Source organism: Calidris pugnax, unplaced genomic scaffold (assembly GCF_001431845.1).
Source record: "Calidris pugnax isolate Ruff unplaced genomic scaffold, ASM143184v1 scaffold24, whole genome shotgun sequence".
NCBI lineage: Eukaryota > Metazoa > Chordata > Aves > Charadriiformes > Scolopacidae > Calidris > Calidris pugnax.
The window spans coordinates 13,240,739-13,261,836 of NW_015090922.1; the positions used below are offsets into that span (position 1 = coordinate 13,240,739).

The following is a 21,098-nucleotide window of genomic DNA, read 5'->3' on the forward strand; positions in this document are numbered from 1 at the left end:
ATTACATTGTTTCTAGATGCTAAACCATGTATCCTCCTTCTCTGTTTTCATTCGGGATGTTTTGATGTGGTGCTTGAGCTAATATATTTAATTATAATGCTTTCCTATATATCTACATATCTTCCCATATACTTGGTGCATAAAATGGCTACAGTAAAAATAAAGTAGAATGAAAAATTGTTTGGTTATGTTGAAACATGCTAACCTATTTTAAGAAGCCCTAGCAAGTATTTTAAACACTGTTCATATAAGGTGCTCAATTGTGTTAAAAATCTTTCTTAAAATATGCTAACACGTATCATAGCATCATACTTACTTTTCTTGATGCAGATTTATTTATGGTACATACTCAGGAATCACTAGTTGTTCCTGCAAGCAAAGCGCTTTTAACTAGAGCAGATTCTGTGTGTCTCTGCAGCTCAATGATAGTTATTTCAGACATCGCAGAACACTTTCTTACCCCACTTCTCATCATCTTTCTCATATTACATGCCCAGCGTAAAACTTCAAGGCAAAGGCTCACACATTAAGAATGAATAACCTCACCGACCATAACATACATGTGATAGTAAGTGTACACACTGAGTGCTTTTAAAGGAACTGTTATAATACTTCTAAATTTCAAGTGCAGGGCAAAGAATTCCATTTGTATACACCCACTCATAAATGAAAGCACTTAGCAGACAGCACACAGGTACTTGTAAGCTTCCAGCTGCAAAAGAAATGCATTTTGTAGTATGGTCATAAAAAAAGCCACAGTAATACTTCCAGTTATTGTTTCTTTTTCTTTTCTTTTCTTTTTTTTTTTTTTTTAACAAAATACTCATAATATTCTGCTAGAGAAAAGAAAAAAGTCCAAAAAAAAAAAAAATCATATTTGATCAAGAAATGACTCTCCTAAACAGTACAGTAGTAAAACCAAATACTAGCGAAAAAATTTCTATTACAATGCATCAAAATCAAATGCTACTTGATGTCCACAAGATTTAAATTATTATGAAATCTGCAAATGCTTCAGTCAATTGTTGTTTGCTTCCATCATTTCCAAATTACAATCAGTCTCTGACCATGCCATTCATTTGATTTACTCAGCTTGAACTATTTTCATTTGACTCTTATTTACGCATCTTTGCTAAATTAATTTAATCTTCTGATTGTCATTCAAAACATTCATTCCAATATGCCTTATTATTTATGCAGCTTGATGCCTTTACGTGCTGAGCAACTGATAAACAGTCTGCTTAAATCTGTTGCTGTTCTAAGATTTTCACACTTTCCAAAATTGAAATACTGCAGCAAGGCCGTTGCCCGTATCGCTCCATTCACATAAAATCTGTTTTACTTCATTAGAAGACAAGGACAATATCTAGTACACAAAAGGGGCACCACTGCCCACACAACAGACCCACTCTGGGAAGGCTGTCCTGCCATCTCTAACTAAAGGGGATGCTTGGCCTGAAGTGGTGTTTCCCCAGACTGAAATGAGGGCTTGCAGAAAAACTGCAGAGGAAACGGTCAGAGATTTTCTATTTCTACACAACAGAAAAAGCAGGTAAAAAAAAGTTAAATAAATATATGTATATTCAGACTTTCAGATAATTTTCTCAAGTTCTGATAGGACTGCCTCCTATGCCAGATTGGTGGATTGCTCTATCTCTTCCTGTTCTTCCGTGCCTCTTTATTACAGCCTGATTCCTTATCTTTCAGGTTTTTCTTCCTTGCTCTCTGCATCTCACAGGCTTCCCTTCAGGGTACCCCTGACGCCAACACAAAACCATGGGGTTAACCTGGACTGACTGCTACCATGCAGATGACTCCTGCTGGGGGCTACCTTGTCTACTGAGATTGGAAGCTCTCTGGAGCAAAGACTGCCACTGCTCTGTGCCCGTACAATGCCTAGCGGAAAGAGTCTGCTTTTGATCACTCCTCTGGCACTTATGTAAATAAGCATAATTAATAAAGTATCTGTCTACACTCATATATGGGAACGCTAGGACTATATGAGAACAAAAAGAGGTTCAGCTTCTATAACGCTGGAAATATACAGTTAACTCCATGAAATTTCTACCGACTGATGACCATGTAACAAATGGAATATTTAGGAGGAAACAGCAATCCCACTTACTTTGCTCTCTTGGCCATTTCATTGCCATCCCAGCGGGGACTGTAAGGGTAATTCTTCTGGGCCTGGGAGTACAGCTGGCCACTGTTAGTGAAGTGGTAGACGGACTGAAAGGTTAGGGTTGGTTGGTCTCGAGGAAAGTAGAGGGGTAGGTCAACTGAAATGAAAAGTAGAAAAATTTAAAAAGTCATTAAAATATACCTTTGCATTTTTCCTTTCTTTTACTGGGAATATATAATGTCTTTCTATTGATTCAAATGTGACAGAAAAGGAGAAATTGATGATTACTTCAAAATATATTTCTGTATTTCTTACAGATAATGATTCCAACATATTGCTGTATGGGACAGTTTGCTTTATGGAAGCATTTTTGTTAAGTAAATAATTAAAAAAATGTTTAGCTAGTGTATTTATCTGTTAATCATAAATTTTACATGTAGTTTATTAAATTCAAATGTTATTTTGTTATAGGAAAAATAATGCAATATTTTTCTTTTGAGTGAAAATTTCCCTTTCAAAAATTCACAAAATACATTCTGATTATGCTTTCCATCCAAGAAACAAATTTCTCTTTATCTGTTTTAGCCAATTCATTTTAGTGCACTCATGGACATAAAAAGCATTATCATTTAATTTTATAGCTGTCTGAGACTTGAAGTGGCTAAATGATTTGATAAAGCACGTAGACAGATTCAGTCACATGAGCTGGAAAAGATCTCAACTTGCTGTCATCTGTTAGACCAAAAACCAAAAAATCCCCACAAAACCAAAAACACACTGCAAAGTCATTAATACCCAAAATATCTCACTAAAAATAAAAATCAGAACCTCTTAGTTCCCTTTACTTATCACTGTCTCATGATCAGCTAGGTCTGGCAAAACAAGAAAATAGTCTACAACAGTTAATAACATTGTCAGAAACTGGTTTTTAATTTAACTTTTTCATTGCTAAATTTATAGTTTAGATTTCCTTGGTCTACTTTTCATTTCAGGAAGCTTCAGAAATCTGTACTTAAATTGAGTTATGACAACAGGTTTGAATTATTTACTTGAATTGCTAATGAATAATTAAAAAAAATTCCTATTGGTGTAGCAACGAGTAAAATAAATTGATAAGATTATACTTCATTCATACAAGCCTGGGTTCTCAGTATTCTCTATTTGTCACTTTACAGTCCTTTTTAAGGGGAAGGAAAGACTCCTAAGTTAATAAACAGGTTGTAGTAGCTGAAGTAGGAACCAAAGCAGCTGGCAAAATCACTACTAACAGAATTTGAAGAGAGGGAAAGGAACGATACAGGACTGAACCCATCCTCAGGCAGAATAGGATTTCCCCTTCAGTACACTTTGTAATGCACTATTTTCTACTTTTAAAAATTTCATGGAGCAGAGATTCCAGCACTTTCTTTGAAATCTCTGCTCAAACACTGAGATATTACTGTAAGAGAGGTTTTATTATTCTGAATGCCATGCTATCATCCTGCTAGTTCCTTCATTTTTCAGTTTTTCTAATCATGTCTGAATACTTGGATGTGCATCAGCCAAACCATTGCTCCCTTTTCCTTAAATTACCCTTCGAGCTCTAAGAGTGAAACTGTTTGTAGCCACGAAGGACACACCACTGAATGTGATATTCCAGCTGTAGTCTCAAAATACAACTAATCACTGTGGACGACAGCGTTTGCTCAGTTCATGACCCAGTGTCTGAGCCACACGTGATAACTCCCAGAGTCCTGGTGACTCAGCTCACGCAGCAGCTTCCAGCAGATATTTAAGCGGTAATGACATGGGCAGAGTTCTGCTAATTTGAGGGCTGATCACCGCTGTAACGAAGGTTAGACTCAAAGATTGCTCCGTCAAATTCCTCTTTATAACGTGATTATCAAATAATAACCCTGAAAAACATTGGTGTATTTATCAGCAAGCAAGCTGTCTCCTCCCCTTCCAAATGGCCTGTGTGTGCCGCAGCCTCTGAAGGACTTCACCGTGGAAAGCAAGGAGCAAGGTTCCCCGTTTTAATGCTATTAATATATTTCTTCAGCTCTGAGTGCTTAAACTCTGTTCCTCTTGTGCATCTTTTTCCTTCTTAAGTACCAGCTCCTTAAAGGAAAATTACTCTGTATACTTGTGTATTTTATCAGTGTGAAAGGAATAACAAACTTTAGCAAAACACTTGAGTAACAGTTCAGTCCTTATATTTAGCTTTGTACTTGAGAATTTCTGTCTTTCATTAACTTTCCTTTGAATACCTCTGTCTACATAACGGGGGGCAAGCAGCAAGAGTTTTCTTCCTGCTACCTAAAACAGAAAGTTTGCACTTAAGAGAAAGTATCTAGCACTACAAAAACTGTTTAAATGGATAATCAAGACATTGTTATCACTACAGAGGTGCTTCCATTTGTTATGAGAAGCCTTTCCTTTATAAAAATATTTTTCCAGGAAAGGTACCACCAAAATACAACAGAGAACATTTTCTTCTTTTATTAACCAAAACCTGTATAGGAATTTTCAGGAATTACTTACATTATAAACTGTTAAATCAGATAATAAAATTAGATCTAAAATTGTGCATCCCACATCTGGCCAACAGCAATATCAGCCTGCACTGCAAGCAGAGTTTTGAAAAATTTGACCTGCCTTTGATTTCTAACACTACTCTTGGCCTAAAATCGCCAAACTCTCATTTTTCTAACCCTACCATTTCCTTAATACAAGGTGCGAGACGAGCCCAGACCAAGTGAAAAAACCTGTCCCTAATTCTGGAACACAACCACACCTAAAAGACCAGTAAACAGGAAACAGCCTTGAGTTGTAAAGTGTTATACATATCTCAAGGTAGCCAGCTATTATTTCAGCAGTAGGAAGGGAAGGCAAGAACTCACTTCCGTTGCAGTAGATGCCCCTCCATTGACATTGTGAATGCAGAGAACACTCAGATTTGGGGTGAAACATTTTATCACACATGAAAAATAAGCAAATACCATTGGTAATCAATGCTAGCAAGGTGCTTTGAAGATAAAAGGGCAAATTCTGCTCATAGTCACTCAGGTCGATAAAGAAATTTTTCTTTTTACCTGGTTGTATAGGCAATCTGACTCTCCATCTGTGCATTAATACAAAATCAGGTCTGCCTTTATGCGACACATAAGGTGGCAAAGGTAAGCGTTATCATAATTACACCCCAGACAACGTTTACACTTTGTCATGAAAAATGCATCACACTTAAAAACAACGCACTGCTTTTGTAAATCAACACCTGAACCAGGCAAACTATAAAAGCACACTTTGGTTTGGCATGCTAGTTACCTAAGAACTACAAAAACATATTCCTGCTGAATACAAGTACTATTTCCAAATAACAGCTGACTCACAAAGTACCCTGGTGATATGTCTGCAGAAAATAAGCAGATGACTCATGTCTGTAAATTCCTGAAAGTACCAATAGACCCCTTGCTTAGTCATCTTTTGCTTGGATGCTGGGTTCACGAGCTCTGTAAACTATAATGAGGGATCTAGCTCTTAGTAGGACTCTCTCTCCCTTTTTTCCTCTCTTCTAAGCAGCGCAAATTATCTCCCTAAAAATAACTTCATCTACGTAAGTGAGTCACTTCAACTAGCAAGCTTATACAAGTCATGCAGTTAAGCAGTAATATTTGGTTATGAAGGTAGAAATCTTGCTGTCAAACTCAGATTTAAAATGAAAATTATGTCAGAGGAAGTCCCATTTACCACTTCTCTCACAGAAATAGAAACATTTCCTTTGGAAAATTTAAACAATTAGCTCATTCAGGAAAGTAAAGCTTTCTAATTCAGTTCCATGCTCAAAGTAATTTAATCCTGATGATTTCTTACTTTGGCTTTCCAAAGCATCACACTGTTAACATAAGAGGAGCTCAAAGACACAGACTGGAGAAAGAAGCCAATGCTATAGTAAAACACTGCTTTCTCCTATGTTACAGTTTACAGACCATTTTTTAAAAGTCAAGTTTTAGAAAGCCATAGTGTGGGGAAAATCACGTCTTTATGAAAGCTCTACATGAGCAGAACCTTGGAGGGCTGTTTTGGGTAATTAAGCATTGAGTAAATTCTTCAGTGATTGAACCCTAATTTTCCCACACAGTTCATAAGAAAGCAAAAGAAAATAGATTTGCTTGTTGAGAATGAGTCATGCTGCAAAGAAACTTAATTACAGTTTATAAATAGTTGAAACGTAAGAAACTATCGAGAAGTAGCACACAAATTTGCTTCTCTTGACTTAGTTAGCATTTAATGCATACGTATATTCAAAACATAGTTATCTTAAAGCAAATATCCTGATTCTTTAATAACTAAAAAACTGCAATGAATCAGCAAGGTTGAATTGTTCATTTTCTCAAAGGATGACCACCTGAGATGTGCAACAGGTTACCTAGTTTATTAAGCTTATGTCAACAACTACAGAGTTGATTTGAATAGCCTTATTAATTTTAATATGTTTAGCATCTCATTTTATAGATTTTTAAACGGAGTATGAAATGTGGAAGGGATGTCTTGGCAAAAGCAAGTACTGGTGCTGCTGTAGGTTTTCTGACAGAAAAATGCTCAGAAGAAAAAGGCAGGTTTACCACAGTCCTCCCCTCCCCGCCTTTAAGCACTGGAGAGAAGAGAAGGGAAAACAAAACCCTGCCTGAAATTCATGCTGACCATACAAATATTTCTAAGTACTTAGATGGTACTATTTTGAAAATTTTCTATATACTGTTTCCCTGTTCTACAGAAAAGGTTTTTTCACCCTTTGTACGGCACTGGATAAATTTAGATACTTCTTTTCACTGAAGTCCACGTTTACTCACTGAATGTTACACACCGTTTTAATGCTTGGATGCTACTATACTGGTTATCTTATTAACCTTCAGGATGCTTGATTCTGCTGCAGTTTATTGCACCTGTAATCTGTTTTGCACTCATAAACACTGACTGATCCGGATATTTTACTGTTGAGATTTCTACTTCTGCAAGATTTCATGGCCTGCACAACCTTAATTCAATCTCTGCTTGCTTTATGGAGCAGCCCTTCAAACACAAGATAACACCGTATTATTTCCAGTTCAGTTTCCAGGCTGGACAGAGCTGGCCAAAGAAGACACTGTTCCAGTTTGCCCCATCTGACAGCCCCATCTGACATCTAGTGCTCTGCATTTATTTACTGCAGAATACTGAAGTCTTGCTCTGATTAAATATCTATTCATTTCTGTAAGAGCTTTTCAATGTGATGATTCTCATTATCAGAAGAGATGATGATAGCTATATAAAATATTTCAAAAATTGTTTCACAGCACCTTCATGAGTTGAGAGGCTATTTATGGAACCTAGACTGGCAATGAAGGAACAAGGAAAGGACAGTCAACCTGTCTACTGATGCTGAGTGCCAACCTGTGGGACCCAATTCTTCTAAGTATTAATAGTAGATAATACTTTATATAGCCAAACTCAACACCTTCCAACGTTGACTGCCATAGTAGGAACTTCAGAATCACGATTACCGGACATGTGAAAGGTTCACCAGAAAAAAAACAAGAAGGCTACAGGAAACATGTGCCAAACGCTAATCTCCAGAGAACACTGAAAAATCCTAGCCTGATACTATCTGTTCTCTTCCCGAAATCCCCTGACTCACTGCTTACTTATCATCCAACTTTGGCTAGAGACTGCCTCTGCATTCAAGTACTTCTGATGAAGTAAGTAATGGAAACAGGAAATACAAATTCCAGGCTCCAGAACTGTCTCTTGTTAGTATATATTCATCATCTTTTTGCTAGTTCTTTTTTTGGTTCACTAAATTTCACATTCTCTCTGCCTTTATTTGCAACTGCTGGGAAAAACAACTTGTGGATTTGAATGCACTGCCTCAAACTGGAAAGTTCCTTGAACTCAGAGCTCTCTAGTTTTTATGATGTGTTAATGTGGAGGAGACCCATGTGGGTCCCAAAGCAACTTGGTGGTAACACAGATACTCTATTATATAATGCTTCTTACACAGCTATCAAGCTCAACTTTAAAAAGAAAAAATCTAGTGGATTTTCTGACATGACTTTTCCTATGGGAAAGCTGTTCCGGACAGCCTGTACAATAGGTGAAAAATTTTAACTTAACTTCAAGGGAAAACAGCTACTTTTGGTTTTTACACAGAAATTTTGGTACAGAAGGCCTTTCAGGAATCATATATCCTTGACTCTTGTGTCCTGAAGGCCTTTAGCCTATGTTCTGCTGGCAAAAAATGAAAGGGCGAATTTGGCTCAAAACACACAGAATTACAAAATGCCACAACTATCCTGCATTCATGTGGGATGACGTAGTCTTGCAAGAATGAGAGAGCAAGGATGACAAATAACATATCAATGGCATTAGTGGGGGATTTCAGGTTAACAGAGCACAGTCATAGGAATCTGAAGTTGTTAAACATTATTAGGGCTAACATCCCTTCTGAAGAAAAACAAGTTCTTTGCAGGAAGATGCTATTTTGAAATCAACATTTCAAAATTTCAAATGTGAAATGAAAAGCTGTTTGTGGAATTTTAGCTGAGACACTTATGGCATTTTGGGTGTGTTGGTAATCACAACTGGTTTTGAAATAATTAAGTCTGCCCTTGCTATAGGAAATACCTACCCCATCGGCAAAGTCAACACTTAACATAGTCAATGAGTAAGGTAACATATACAAAATAAAGAAATGCTATGAAAATACAAGTACTAATAAAAAAGTCAACTATGTTTTTCCTTAGCTGCATCAGTTATATGTCAACTAAATGTACAATATTAATCAATGGAAGATAAGTTAGTTTTATTTGGTTTGGTTTCTTGTTTTTTCTTTAAAGTATTTGAAGAGGATGGCATGACACTACTGTATCTATCTTGTGGTTCTCCTTCCACTGACAATGGGAACTACAATATAGTCCAGGCACCAGTGGCAACCAGATTTATGATTACTATTTTTTTGAATTTTCTTTCAACATACCAGTTGATACAGTTGTAAAAACATCCCATGTCTTTATCATAGCCTGCATCTTTCCTTTTAAGTAGCCCCTCCTTCATATAAAAACAGCATTTTAAAAAAAATGTGACAAAAATAGTTTAAATACCTTGGGTTACAGACATGTGCTGCAGACAGAGTATCCGTAATTCTTTGTTTAGTCTTATAGAGGAACTAAGTAACAGATCAAATCAGGGTACTCTTCAAGCAGTTTCCAGCTATGTGGTAAAAGACCATAAAAAAAATGATGTAACTTAATCCAAAAACTGCTTTATAATGCCTTCTTGCTTTGGAGTACCATCACCCACCTCAACTAACTCATAATCTTTTGGACCTTTACAGCAAGACCGGACTACCTCCTAAAAATATCCCATAGAATACCTCATAATCCTACATTGAGCCCAAAGAAATGATGTAATGGCCTCCCAGGTCTTTTCTTTCTCTAATGACTGTAACCGTGATTATTTTAATTAAGAGAAAGGCTTTTTATTTTTACCTCACTAGCTTCAGCTAGTGACATCTATTTAGCTTTATTTTTACTTCAAATTCTCAAAGATCTTCATTCCCTCCCCCTTCCGTTTTTATTTCCTTTTATTGTTTCTGCTGTAACAGTTTCTATAGTAACTTCTCTAAGTGCTGATGAGATTGATGCTACTAAAAGCTTCTTCTTCTCCATCTGAATTGCTTGAAGCTTATACTTTAAATACAGTTGCAGTTGTTATGGGCGTAAAAAGCAAGCTGTGCCCTTCTTGGCACAAGCTGGTGACCGTTCCATGTTACTGGTGGAGAAATGGTGAAAACTCTTCCTCTGCTTTCCCAATTCAGACACACACTGCAAAATGCTGAGAAGTTCTACATTACTTCCCAACATGACAGGAAGACTTTTAAAGCATGTTTTTACCCGAAAAGCAGCTGTGCAAAACCATTGTCTTCTCTCACTGATACTTTATTAAGCTTATGAGGCTTGCAAATAAATTATTTTTCCTGTTATAAATGCTGTCTGGGATTTGAAAGGAAACTGATTTATTTCATTCTCATCTGTGATCAGCGTGACATTATCCTGCAGGTCAAGAGGACCCTTTGCTGGCACACACACTACCCTGTTCTTTCAAGCTCCACTCCATGCAGGCTTACAGCTTTCAAATAACAACGCAGTGCAACCCTGTTTGACCCAACCAGCCAAGTAAGCCTCACCAAAAATTTCGGAAGCTAAACTGAAATTTACTGCAGCATAGGCCCACTGCTTCTTCCCAGTCCTGAACATTACAATTTATCACTTTTGCCCTTGAAAACACCTTTCACACTTCTAAAGGCTTACCTCTCCAGTGTTCTTTCAAGACCTAAAGAAACAGTTTGTTGAACATACCCTTTTAAGCCATGTTTTCTAGACTATAAGTTGGTTTTGGTGCTCTGTTGTGAATACTCCATTTGAGGATGAAGACAAATAGCAGGATCACAGCTCTAAGCTTCAGGGAGCATACTTTGGGCCATTCAGGGATCTTGCTCGTCCCATGGAAGAATCCTATGGAATAATGATCCTGGAGAGAAGAGGGGTCATGATGACCTCCTCCAAGCTCAAGAATGTTCCACCTTAACAAGAACAAAGTCAACCAATAGTAGCAGGAGGCCTACATGGATGAACAAGGACAGCCTGACAGAACTCATACATGAAAAGTAAGCACATGAGATGTGGATACTCTCTGAGCATGCAGAGATTGGGTTAGGAATATCAAAGCTCACTTGGAGTTGAATCTGGCAAAAGGAGTTAAGAACAACAGGATGGGTTGCTACAGGAACAGCAAGAGCAAAAGGAAGGCTAGGGAAAATGTAGGACTACTGCTGAACGTGGCAGGGGAACTGGTGACAAAGGAGACAGAAAAGCAGTTTAAGCACTACCTCCTTCCCCCATTTAAATATTGAAGTATCTTTATGACCAGTTCCATCTCTAAACCAAGGAGTATTTCTTAATATTCAAAAATAAATTATATATATCTATTTCATAAAATGCATGCAGCAGTTGCCTTTGTGTGCCATTGCTGTGTCACATATGGATTCTTAGAAAAAGTTTACTTTGCCGACAATGTAATTGCCATCGGATAGAAAAAGGAAAGGGATATGGAAGAAAGATTCAGAAAATCTTTATTTTCTTTATGCAGCTCTTATTTCTAGAAATTTCATATCTCTAATAATCCTCTGATGTTCTGTATCTGAACGCATTGCCTGGTATCAAACCCAGGACTGATCCACGTGAAACCCATGCTCGCTCATAGTCTCCTTTCCAGACTGAAAACAAAATATTTGCTTTCTACTTGCTACTATGAGCAATTTTCAACTTACTGTATCTCACGCCTCTAACATAGTTCTCATTTTAGAGAAAACCAATCTGTGAATGCCACGTGAGACAACATCAGAATGTGTAGACACAAGACATACACACAAGTAAGAAGAAAAAGTATCACAATCAGTACACAAGTCTCAACTCTGTCAATGACTTTTTGTGATCTAATTACTTTTTTCAAGACCTGATTGGATAAAATAGGATCATAGCACTTCTCTATCTCAGGCATCTTTTCTAAGAATTTATTAGTTATCTGTCCTATACTCGGGCACACAGAAGTTGTACTCTATTAGATAAGAAAAAGCAACAGTTCACTTTTCTGAAAAGTGTGATTTTATAAGAAGTTATTAGAGACCATTGCAGACCATTTGTTAAAGTGCTCATAGTTCCTGGAAGAACATCAATTAATGTCTACAGCAATATACTACAGTTTTAAAGGTATAGAAAATACATGTGTTTCTCAGAAATTAAAAAGGTAACTAACATCCACAGCAAAGTGACACTTAAAAATATTTTGCCAGTCCACCCCTGTCAGGCCATCATAAAATACTCATAAAACCTAATTCTTATCACAACAGTTGTTTCCAGTTCGTTGCTGTTCACACCAAGTTTTATGAAATGTCTTGTGTCTATTCTCCATTTTTAAGCAGAATTATAATTATGAATCTAAAACTAGTTTATAGTGAGTGACGTGATTACAAAATAAACACACAGAAACAGGAAAAAAAGGAAAAGAAAACCTCTGTTTTCAGGTTCACTTGCATCCATTATGAATACCTAGACATGGAAAATCTTATTCAGTTCACGTACAAGTAAATACCCAGGATGGAAACAAAGGAACACAATGCTTAACATGCTCTTAATGACGAAAATTAAATTATCACCTTTCAATACAAATTTCAAACTAAATCTAGTTGGCAGCATCCCTTAGAAACAAGAGGAAAAATATACAAGGAAGAAAAATGATCAGCAAAAGGCTAATTAATTTTCCAAATGCTGCAATTTGGTCCTGGGATTAGTCCCTGCTTATGCCTAGTTAAGTGCAGAACTGTGTGCCAGTGACTCAGGCTACTTCTCCATCACACTGCCTGATCAGCAGCACTGCAGCCTTCTCTGCAGCTTCCATTGACTCCAGTTCAGTGATATGCACCTCACTAGAGAGGAAATGCCACAGAATACTTTGTTTTGTGGTGATTAAAACAATGTATAAAGTTTTGAACTGCTCAGGGTATATTTTGCTGTCGGCAGAACCACACGCACTCAGGAACTTTCAAGACCAGACTCAAAGAAATACAAGGAACTGAGTAAAAGCACTGAGAGAGTCAGAGGAAAAGACCACCTCATCAGAGACACTTATCTGCTTACTGAACAGTCAAAAAATTACTCCCCAGTGTAAGATCCAAATGGCTTCTGACTTCTGCCAGCCAGTTTTACATCACTGGGGCTTTGTTAATCTTCGGTTTCTCATTTAAGAAAGAAATTACATCCCTGTACAATCTTTGCAGACTTTTTTGATCGGCATTGAACTTCTCATACTTGACTCCTGCAATATTTATTTTATTATGCTTGACATTTCTGCTGAATTGTCTTACTTTCCTGACACTACCAGACATCACTTCATTCTCCTATACCCTGTTATTCACACTGTCATCTTTCTCTTTTACCTTCTCCCTTAGTTTTCACAGTCACAAGTTCCCATTTTCACTAAAAGAACAATGAGAAGAGTAAAATAAAAGTACTATGTAAGGAAGTCAAAACACCTCATTAGATAAAAGCTCACAGAAGCAATTTAATGTAAAAATTTCACTCAACACTTGGCCTTTTTTTAGGAAATGTCTTGGGCAGACAACAGTTTGTTTTTTCGTTTTCCCGTATTTTTCTTGAAGAGACTTCTCTTTCATAACCAGACTAACTTCCCTGAAGAAGTAGAGCCAATGCAATCTTAATTTCCACCTAGGATGTTTATCCTGGAATTTTAAGTGTTAATTGACATGACTGCAAGACTCTGATACTGATAAAGAAGAGCAGCTTTCGAAGTCTATCTTCTTTTCACTTTCCAAAAAGTATGTGAGCAAGTCTTCCACAACAGAGAATAGAAAAAAATATCTCTAAAACTACCAACCCACTCAACTGGTTATTCATACCCCAGTAACACACAGGAGCCATTGAGCATATTCCAACCGCATTAAATACTGTATCAAAACAACAAACACCTCATGTTTACATTTAACAAGATCTATAGGTCCTATATAACAGAGGGCTCTATGGCCAAAACTAGGGGCAGATACAGGTTTACTGAAATACTGACAGAAATGTTTACATGAAACAGTCTCATGTTCTGGGTTCTAAATTGCTCAGATAAACCAAATATTTCTTACACATTTTTATTACCTCAGTGACTGTGGAGTTACTGTGGTATGCATGTGATTTTTCAAACAGGAATCTGCAGAAGCGATTTCAAAAAGAACAATAACTACAACCTTAGATGAAAGAAAATACTTTTGCCTTCTCACAGAAGCTCTCCTAAACCCAAACATTAAACACTAAGTGATCAGACACACATTCATCCAGGAAAAATCTTCCATTTAAGCCTTTACCAAACCTCCTTGCTAGCCATTTACTACCACAAAGTCTAACTTGTTTATTTAAACAGCTGCAGGAGGAATAGACGAAGAGGCTGACGAACGCTCTTTAGCTCTGTTCTGTTTACTTTCCAGAGGTGGGGCAATCTCCTTTAAGGGGCAGGTAATATCTTAAACTACACCAGGTGCCTCAAAAATTAACACTTACCTGAATTCTACAGATTATTGTCGCTCTACTGAGTGATCAAAACAGTGTCTGAAGTCTAATGAGTTATTTCTGCTGTAAAGGGGACTGATAAAACAAATTACTTCTTCATAGCCATTTTGTTTATTTACAGTGAGTGGGCACACAGTCCTCTTTCTCTGAAACCTACTGGAATAAACTGCACTTTCTTTGCACAGAAGTGTAAACTTGTCTTCCCAGCTACTAATGCTCTTTCCTCAAATGTCCTATTTTTTTTTCCCTTCCTCCCAAGCCTCATCTGACAAACATGGCTACCAAAAATTCTTTGTTTGTGTCTTTATTTTCCAAGCTGCCTTCTGAGGCTGTGGACAGATGTGCTAATCCAGATCCGAAAGAGGTTTACGTGAGTGAACCCCAGTTGTTTAGCTCAGGCCATCAATTCAACCCACGTAAACTGACGGCATTGGCACACATCGCTCTGCTAACGAGTGGCTGCAGATAGCAATATCCAAACAGGAAAGCATCATTGATGACTTCCAGCAAAAAAGCCCTGAATCCAGAAGCAGGTGTCTGCCCCAAGCCTGATACTCATAGATACAACCTCCTATGACCCAATTAATGCTCTAGGCTCCTTGCTTGCTTCTCTCTCTTGTGTAAAAACCTCCTTCTTGCTGAGATGCTGTCTATTTCTGATCCATTCTCTGACAGAGGTAACTGCATAACTGAACAGATAGGTCAGAGGATGGACAAAAAGCTACTTCAGTTGGCACCCGCATAGCAAGAAGGTTTGTTAATTAAACTTTAGCCTTTACATGACCAGCACTTTGGATCTCCTGGATCAGTGGTATTACCCAACACAGAAGCTGAAATCCCTTACAGTTAGCCAAGGTCAGCAGCAGCAAGTGTTCCCACCAACTTCACCTAAGTCTAAGGTCCCATAGAAACTTAAGATACAAACGCTGGCAGCTTCCAACATTCTCCATCCCCCGAAATATTGTTCCATGACACAAAACCTTTTTAGTTAAATATATGTCCTTTTCAAGTGGTCTTAAACAAATAACCACTAACACAAGCAGTGTTTCATTTGCTGTTGCAAACGGCCCAACTTCTGTCAATCTCCTTTATGCTGATAACCTAAAAATCTCCTAAGATAGAAACTAATAGTGAAAAGCCTATATACAGGTTGCTTTGGAGTCCTATTCTTATGTCCACACCAATAAGGCATAATTCTTAACTGTGCACAGATAATATAACTACTGCTTGTATTTATATATGGTATAAATGCACAGAATGTATCCAGGAACAAAACCATGAAGAAATATTTCTCCAAAAACTAATATCTAGCTGATTTATAAATAAGAAGAGCAAGAAATCAGGAGTATATTGAAGTTTACTTACAAAGCTTCGTACTGAGAGTCACTCATAAACAGTATCAATATGAAAAGCACTAAGCCTGATTAACGATTTCCTCTTCCATGCGTATACATGAACTTCTCTGAATGTTTATTTCTTCTGTCATATATTTGAAAGCACTTGATCAATTTTTAGAACTAAACCACTAAAGCAACAGTTCCTCTGACTGCTCTTTGATCTAATATAATAACTTCAGCAGCTACATTAAACTAATGATTAAGTTTGCAATTAGGTAGCTCTTCTGTGTTTTAAGGGAGAGTGGGAAGACTTTGCTCTTCATTCTGTAACTACTGCACAAATATTATTTTTTTAGCAATTGAAATTGTTCTCAGGTTATTGGGCTCCAGCAATCCAGAATTACTTTGCCATTTCTCTCCTCTTATCTTTAATTCAGTTTACTCAATAAAACTATTCTGAGTAATTTCACTTTACTTCTAATGTGTTTTGCTTCATAGTTTCCAAACAAGTTTGTAACTCTTAATGCAAACAGTTGCAAAAAGACCCCAAAGTTATTTTTGAAATCTCTAATGCATTTTTTAAAGGAAATACAACTCATGTTAGGGTTTATACATCTCCCAACCTCAATTAAACCTAAAAATTTTAACCAAAATTGAGATGCCAGTAAGATTTACTATGGTTCCTCCCATTTGATTTGCCATGGTGCTTGCTGTATACTGACCTATTTATTCTCCTCTGAATGCTTTCTCTGCATACTATAGTAAATATATAAAGTAGAACAGTTTTGAACTTATGGCTATCTGTCCCAGACATTTTATTAGACGCTTGCTAAATATTCAACCATAATATACATAGTTATGTCAGTGGTTAAGAGATGAAAGTCTACATTACTTCACTCAGGAAATGAAGTGCAGGTTTCGGTCCTTTCATTGCAATATCCTTCAGTGCATGGAACATAAATGTTTTTGCAATGGATTGTTCAACAAGCGGGTGATGCAATGGCTTACACAGCTAAGCCACTGTATGATTTCTAAGGCCACAGGGTTAATACATAGTGATAAACTATTCAGTTATAATTGTAGCTTTCGTGCCAGTTAAATTGAGCGCTGTGAATATTACACAGTTAAAACCTACTCTGTTATTTAACAGAAATTTGAATTTTGATTCCTCTGAAATCTAACTGCTTCAACATCTATTACGTTATATTATCCCATGGTAACAATAAAATCCACAGGAATTTTAACAATGATAAAATTAAGCCAAACATATTGGGGAGTAAGAAAGGAAGGAAATCTTCAAGAAGGTTGTACATAAAGAAGGAACATCTCATAGAAGGCAATCCCCCGGTGACCAATTCTCAATTGTAGTTGAAGAGTAAGGAAAGATATAACAAGGACAATTTTTCAAAATAGATCAGTTTTCTTTCTTTTTTCCACAACATAAATGATATTAATGTGATGGAGTTTTCTAATTTCAAGTTCGAGTTTTCTAGAGCTCTTACAGTCATTACTGTCTGAAAATCTTCAGTGATAAAGAGAAAGGGATCAGTGAGACCATTTTTTATGATCTCCAATACAAGACAGGGTGAAGGACTTCTCTGAACAATGGCAATCCCCATTTCTTGCTTTAATATGATGTCATTTTGACATCATTAGCTTTCCACATGAAAAGCTAGCCCACAATCAACAATGAGGTAATCTGAAATATTCCAGTGCTATGGTGCTAGCAGACACCAACCTTGCAGCTGCCCAGATTGGATTATAATTATTTTAAAGATGAGAAGTGTAGCAATCAAAAATAAAGGGCAATATAATTGAATTTTTGCAGACAAAAATATCTTTGATACCTGTGAAATTCCTCTGACCATAGGGAAAATAAAAATAATGCTACTGAAGTTAAGAAGTGTAAGGTAGTAACAGAGTCAAGCTTACTCATTTCTAAATGCAGTAATTCCTATATATTTAAGAATGTCTTTTTGAAAGTAATATAATCTCAATTTAAAAATTTCAAATGACAGCAAATCTAGCTACTTATTGTAGCAAACTGCTAGTTGTGCTCATGCAGTTTCAGTCTAGGAATAACTTTTGGCTCCTAATGGCAGTGTAGTATTATTTCTCATTCAACATATTTTCCCTACACAAAAAGTAAAGACACAAAGTGTCTTTACTATCCCTATCAATGCATTAATTCCTGACAATTACATAAGATTTTAGGTATTCCCAGGTTATATACAGCATTGGTCCTTGTTATTGACACTTTTGAAAGGATGAATTACAACTGTGTTATTACCAAAAAACTTTCCCAGGACACTTTTGGTGTTCTGTAAGGCAGGCAGTACACTATCCATGTGGATTTCTCTCCTTTTCCAACTTCAATCAGGATTCTGTGTTTTCAAAGTGTCATGGCCACATCAAAAATACATTAAGCACTGGATAAAAATAGCTAAAACATTTAAATTGTTTCCGGTAATTGTATTTTTTCCCTTTTGAACTTGTATCTTCAAGAGGATAGACATTTATGCCTGAGGCAAAGAGTTACTCACTGTGAACAAGGAAGCAAAAATCTTTCCACATCAGCAACAGAGTAAGCTTTGTGAAGCCTTCTGCATCATATTCCACCACACCACTATCAACAAAAAATACAAAAAAAATGAATACAATTTTTACCTACCATTTATTCAAATACTGAACAATATATATGTAAATTCTGTATTACAGGGATTGTTTTTTTGTTTGATTGTTCAGAAACTTCCAGTATTTGCTTTATTTATTAACAGTTACAATTTTATAGTTAAATAAAAATTAGGTTTAAGTTTTAATCTTAACAATTTTCTTATTTATGCTGTGGCATTTGAGTTTCTTACTCGAAAAAAGGCCATATTCAGTTTATATAAATACACTGGAGAATGAAAAGAGACCTGCTAATGCATTCGCAGTACTGAATTGATAAAAACTTTACACACACAAATTCCCTGTATGTTATTCAATCTTAAAATTACTGCAGTAAGTGACAGGGTAAAATTGAAAACGTGCAGACTGAGAAGAGCTTAAATTTGAAAATTCAAAAGAGTATATATAATAAAAGCAAAGCATGAGAGCATATAAAAAATTAAATATAGAAGACTTGTTCAGTAGACGGATTAAATTTCATCCATCAGAAGTTGGCATTCTCTAAAGTTTAGTCTCAAGCAGTATCAGGACTCATGAGTCACTTTGCAAGTGAAAAAAAAAATCACACCTGGGCTATTTCTATATTGTAGTTTTCTCAGAAGAAAAAGAAATATCTTGTTTTCATAAGGATTGAGAGGGCATCAACTCTATCCACTCCTATGACCAATACAAGCCATGGTTATCTATCTAGAGTTGTATAAAATTTGGATGCATGCTAGAAGCCAATCCTTCCTACCCTCAACTTGGGAGACCTGAGATTTGAAGGGCTCTGGAAAATCCATGCCATTTGGCATCACCACTCGGGAGCAGAAACCCCCTCCTCACACTGAGGTAAAGCACTGCTGGCCAGGCAATCACTACCGTATCGGCTGCTGGACTCTCGCTCAAATCAGGATTTAGGTAGGAACTCAAAGTGCCCACCCTTCACAGTGCCAGGGTACCTCTGATTAGCTGATTTGTGAAGCTAATGTGTCATCATGCCAGGCCACGGACCTTTGAAATTCAACACGACCTGACAGCCCTTTCTTTCTCAAGACAAGACCCTGCTCGGTGGTGGGAGCAGCTGGTCTCCCAGTCCTGCCTTCATGCCAAGCAGTGGTTTCTGGCTCCTGCAAGACTTGGAACCGTACACACTTCCCCATCCTCCCACCTCAGTCGCTGCCTATTACTGTAAGACCCCTCCAGTCATTTATTCAGAAATGAGCACATTTCTCTTGCACAGAGAAAATCCCTACTGTCCTTTTCCCATCATCTGCTACCGTCTAGTAAAATCAGATTGGCAACTGGCAGAGACAAAAAGTAACGCTGAACTTCATTCTAGTAGTGCTATGAGAGACAATCTATGCACATCATTCTGTGAAAAACTACCAAATTTCATCTTACCCAGTGGATAGCAGTCACATAGCCAATGACCATGTGCAGAAAACAACACTTTCCCCCCTGCTAGAGAAAAGAATGCATCAAAAGAAAACTTACGTTCCAAAGTGACTCAGGAAAGCTGCAATATACTCTCTTCTCTTATGGTATCCCTGAATAACATATTGTACCTTAAAAAAGAAAGAAAGAAACAAATCCAGAGCTATAAAAAGAGAAAAAAATGCAATGCTCCCAATTTGTCATATATTCCTCGTTAGAGAAGATTTATGTTTGACATGGTAGTAGTTCTGAATCCTACATTTACTTTGCCTGTACAAAAATCCTACATTTACTTTACCCAAAGAATCCTAAACTGCCTTTAAAACAACCAGCAGATCTTGCACACAGAAAATCTTGTAAAGAAATCCCTTCACTCAGAAGTGAGTGAAACTTAAGTCTTTCACAATATATTGAAGCACTGCTTAACTGCAGAAGATAGAGTGGAGAAAAGAAATGCGAGACTTTGCGTCACTGAAGTTTGAGCAGGAAGCTGCGATAGGCAAATCATAATTACCTGAACTTACAGTTGGTTAAGTGTCAAAATAACATTCTGGTTATAAAACAAAAGAAAAAAAAATATTTCACAACTGATCTTGGGTGTTTTCTGAAGACTGCACCTCCAAGAAAATCGTCTTAACACTAAGCGCTCTCAGTGGTTTCGTGCTGACTCAGGGAGCCACCTACTCAACTGTGAGCATCAATTTCTGAGGCATTCTGGGTTTTGAAAGACTTCCATCCTGGCACAGACAAAATCCAACAATGCTAAACTTGGAAGACTTCAGGCAAAATTCTTCTCACACCATGTATGTTTTCTTATTGATTTGAATGGGATTACTTAGCAGAACAGTGTGAACAGAGTTTGACCCATAACAGAAACAATGCACGTGTTGTCAGGCTGGAAAAGCATCTGGTTTACAACTGGTTCCTTCAAGTACTTACAGTATGGTTCCATATATGATTCCCTGTGTAAAGCCCCTTGCCTTCCTGAATGAAAACTAGCATTTTAAAAGCCTTTTTCCCCCACCAAACATGAAAAGAACAGGAAGAATATTTTTCTTGGCTATAGTAATACTAGAGTTCCTTGGCTGCGAACACTTTCCTAAATTTTTTGAAAAAGCCTTCATACGATTACTGCTGAGAGCTATCTTGTACCTCTTAAATTCTATTTATAAATTGGGACTTATTTCATTTTATAAAAAACTATGATTATTTTGAAGGCTTTGTGTGGGATCTGAAATGTTATTTTGGGAAAAGGAAAACATATGATAAGTTTGCTTAAGGGACTTTGTTCAAGAAAGGATAAAAACAGTCCTGTATATTTGCAGATTTTAAAAACAGAAAGTAATTTAAACAGAAAACCACAACAAAAACAACTCTAAAGATAGATTCCAATATAATTATGGAAAC

The 21,098-nt window shown here is 36.8% G+C and overlaps 1 protein-coding gene across 1 annotated transcript in view; it reads right to left on the reverse strand.

Annotated features, from left to right (window-relative positions):
• Positions 1-21,098, reverse strand: part of BRE (brain and reproductive organ-expressed (TNFRSF1A modulator)) — a 170,182-nt gene that overhangs the window by 19,864 nt on the left and 129,220 nt on the right. The window contains exons 8-10 of the mRNA XM_014950966.1: positions 19,752-19,822; positions 18,149-18,231; positions 2,126-2,279 (exon numbers count right to left, since the gene is read on the reverse strand). Of these exons, the coding sequence (XP_014806452.1) occupies positions 2,126-2,279; positions 18,149-18,231; positions 19,752-19,822 (308 nt within the window). The remainder of the gene's footprint in view (positions 1-2,125; positions 2,280-18,148; positions 18,232-19,751; positions 19,823-21,098) is intronic.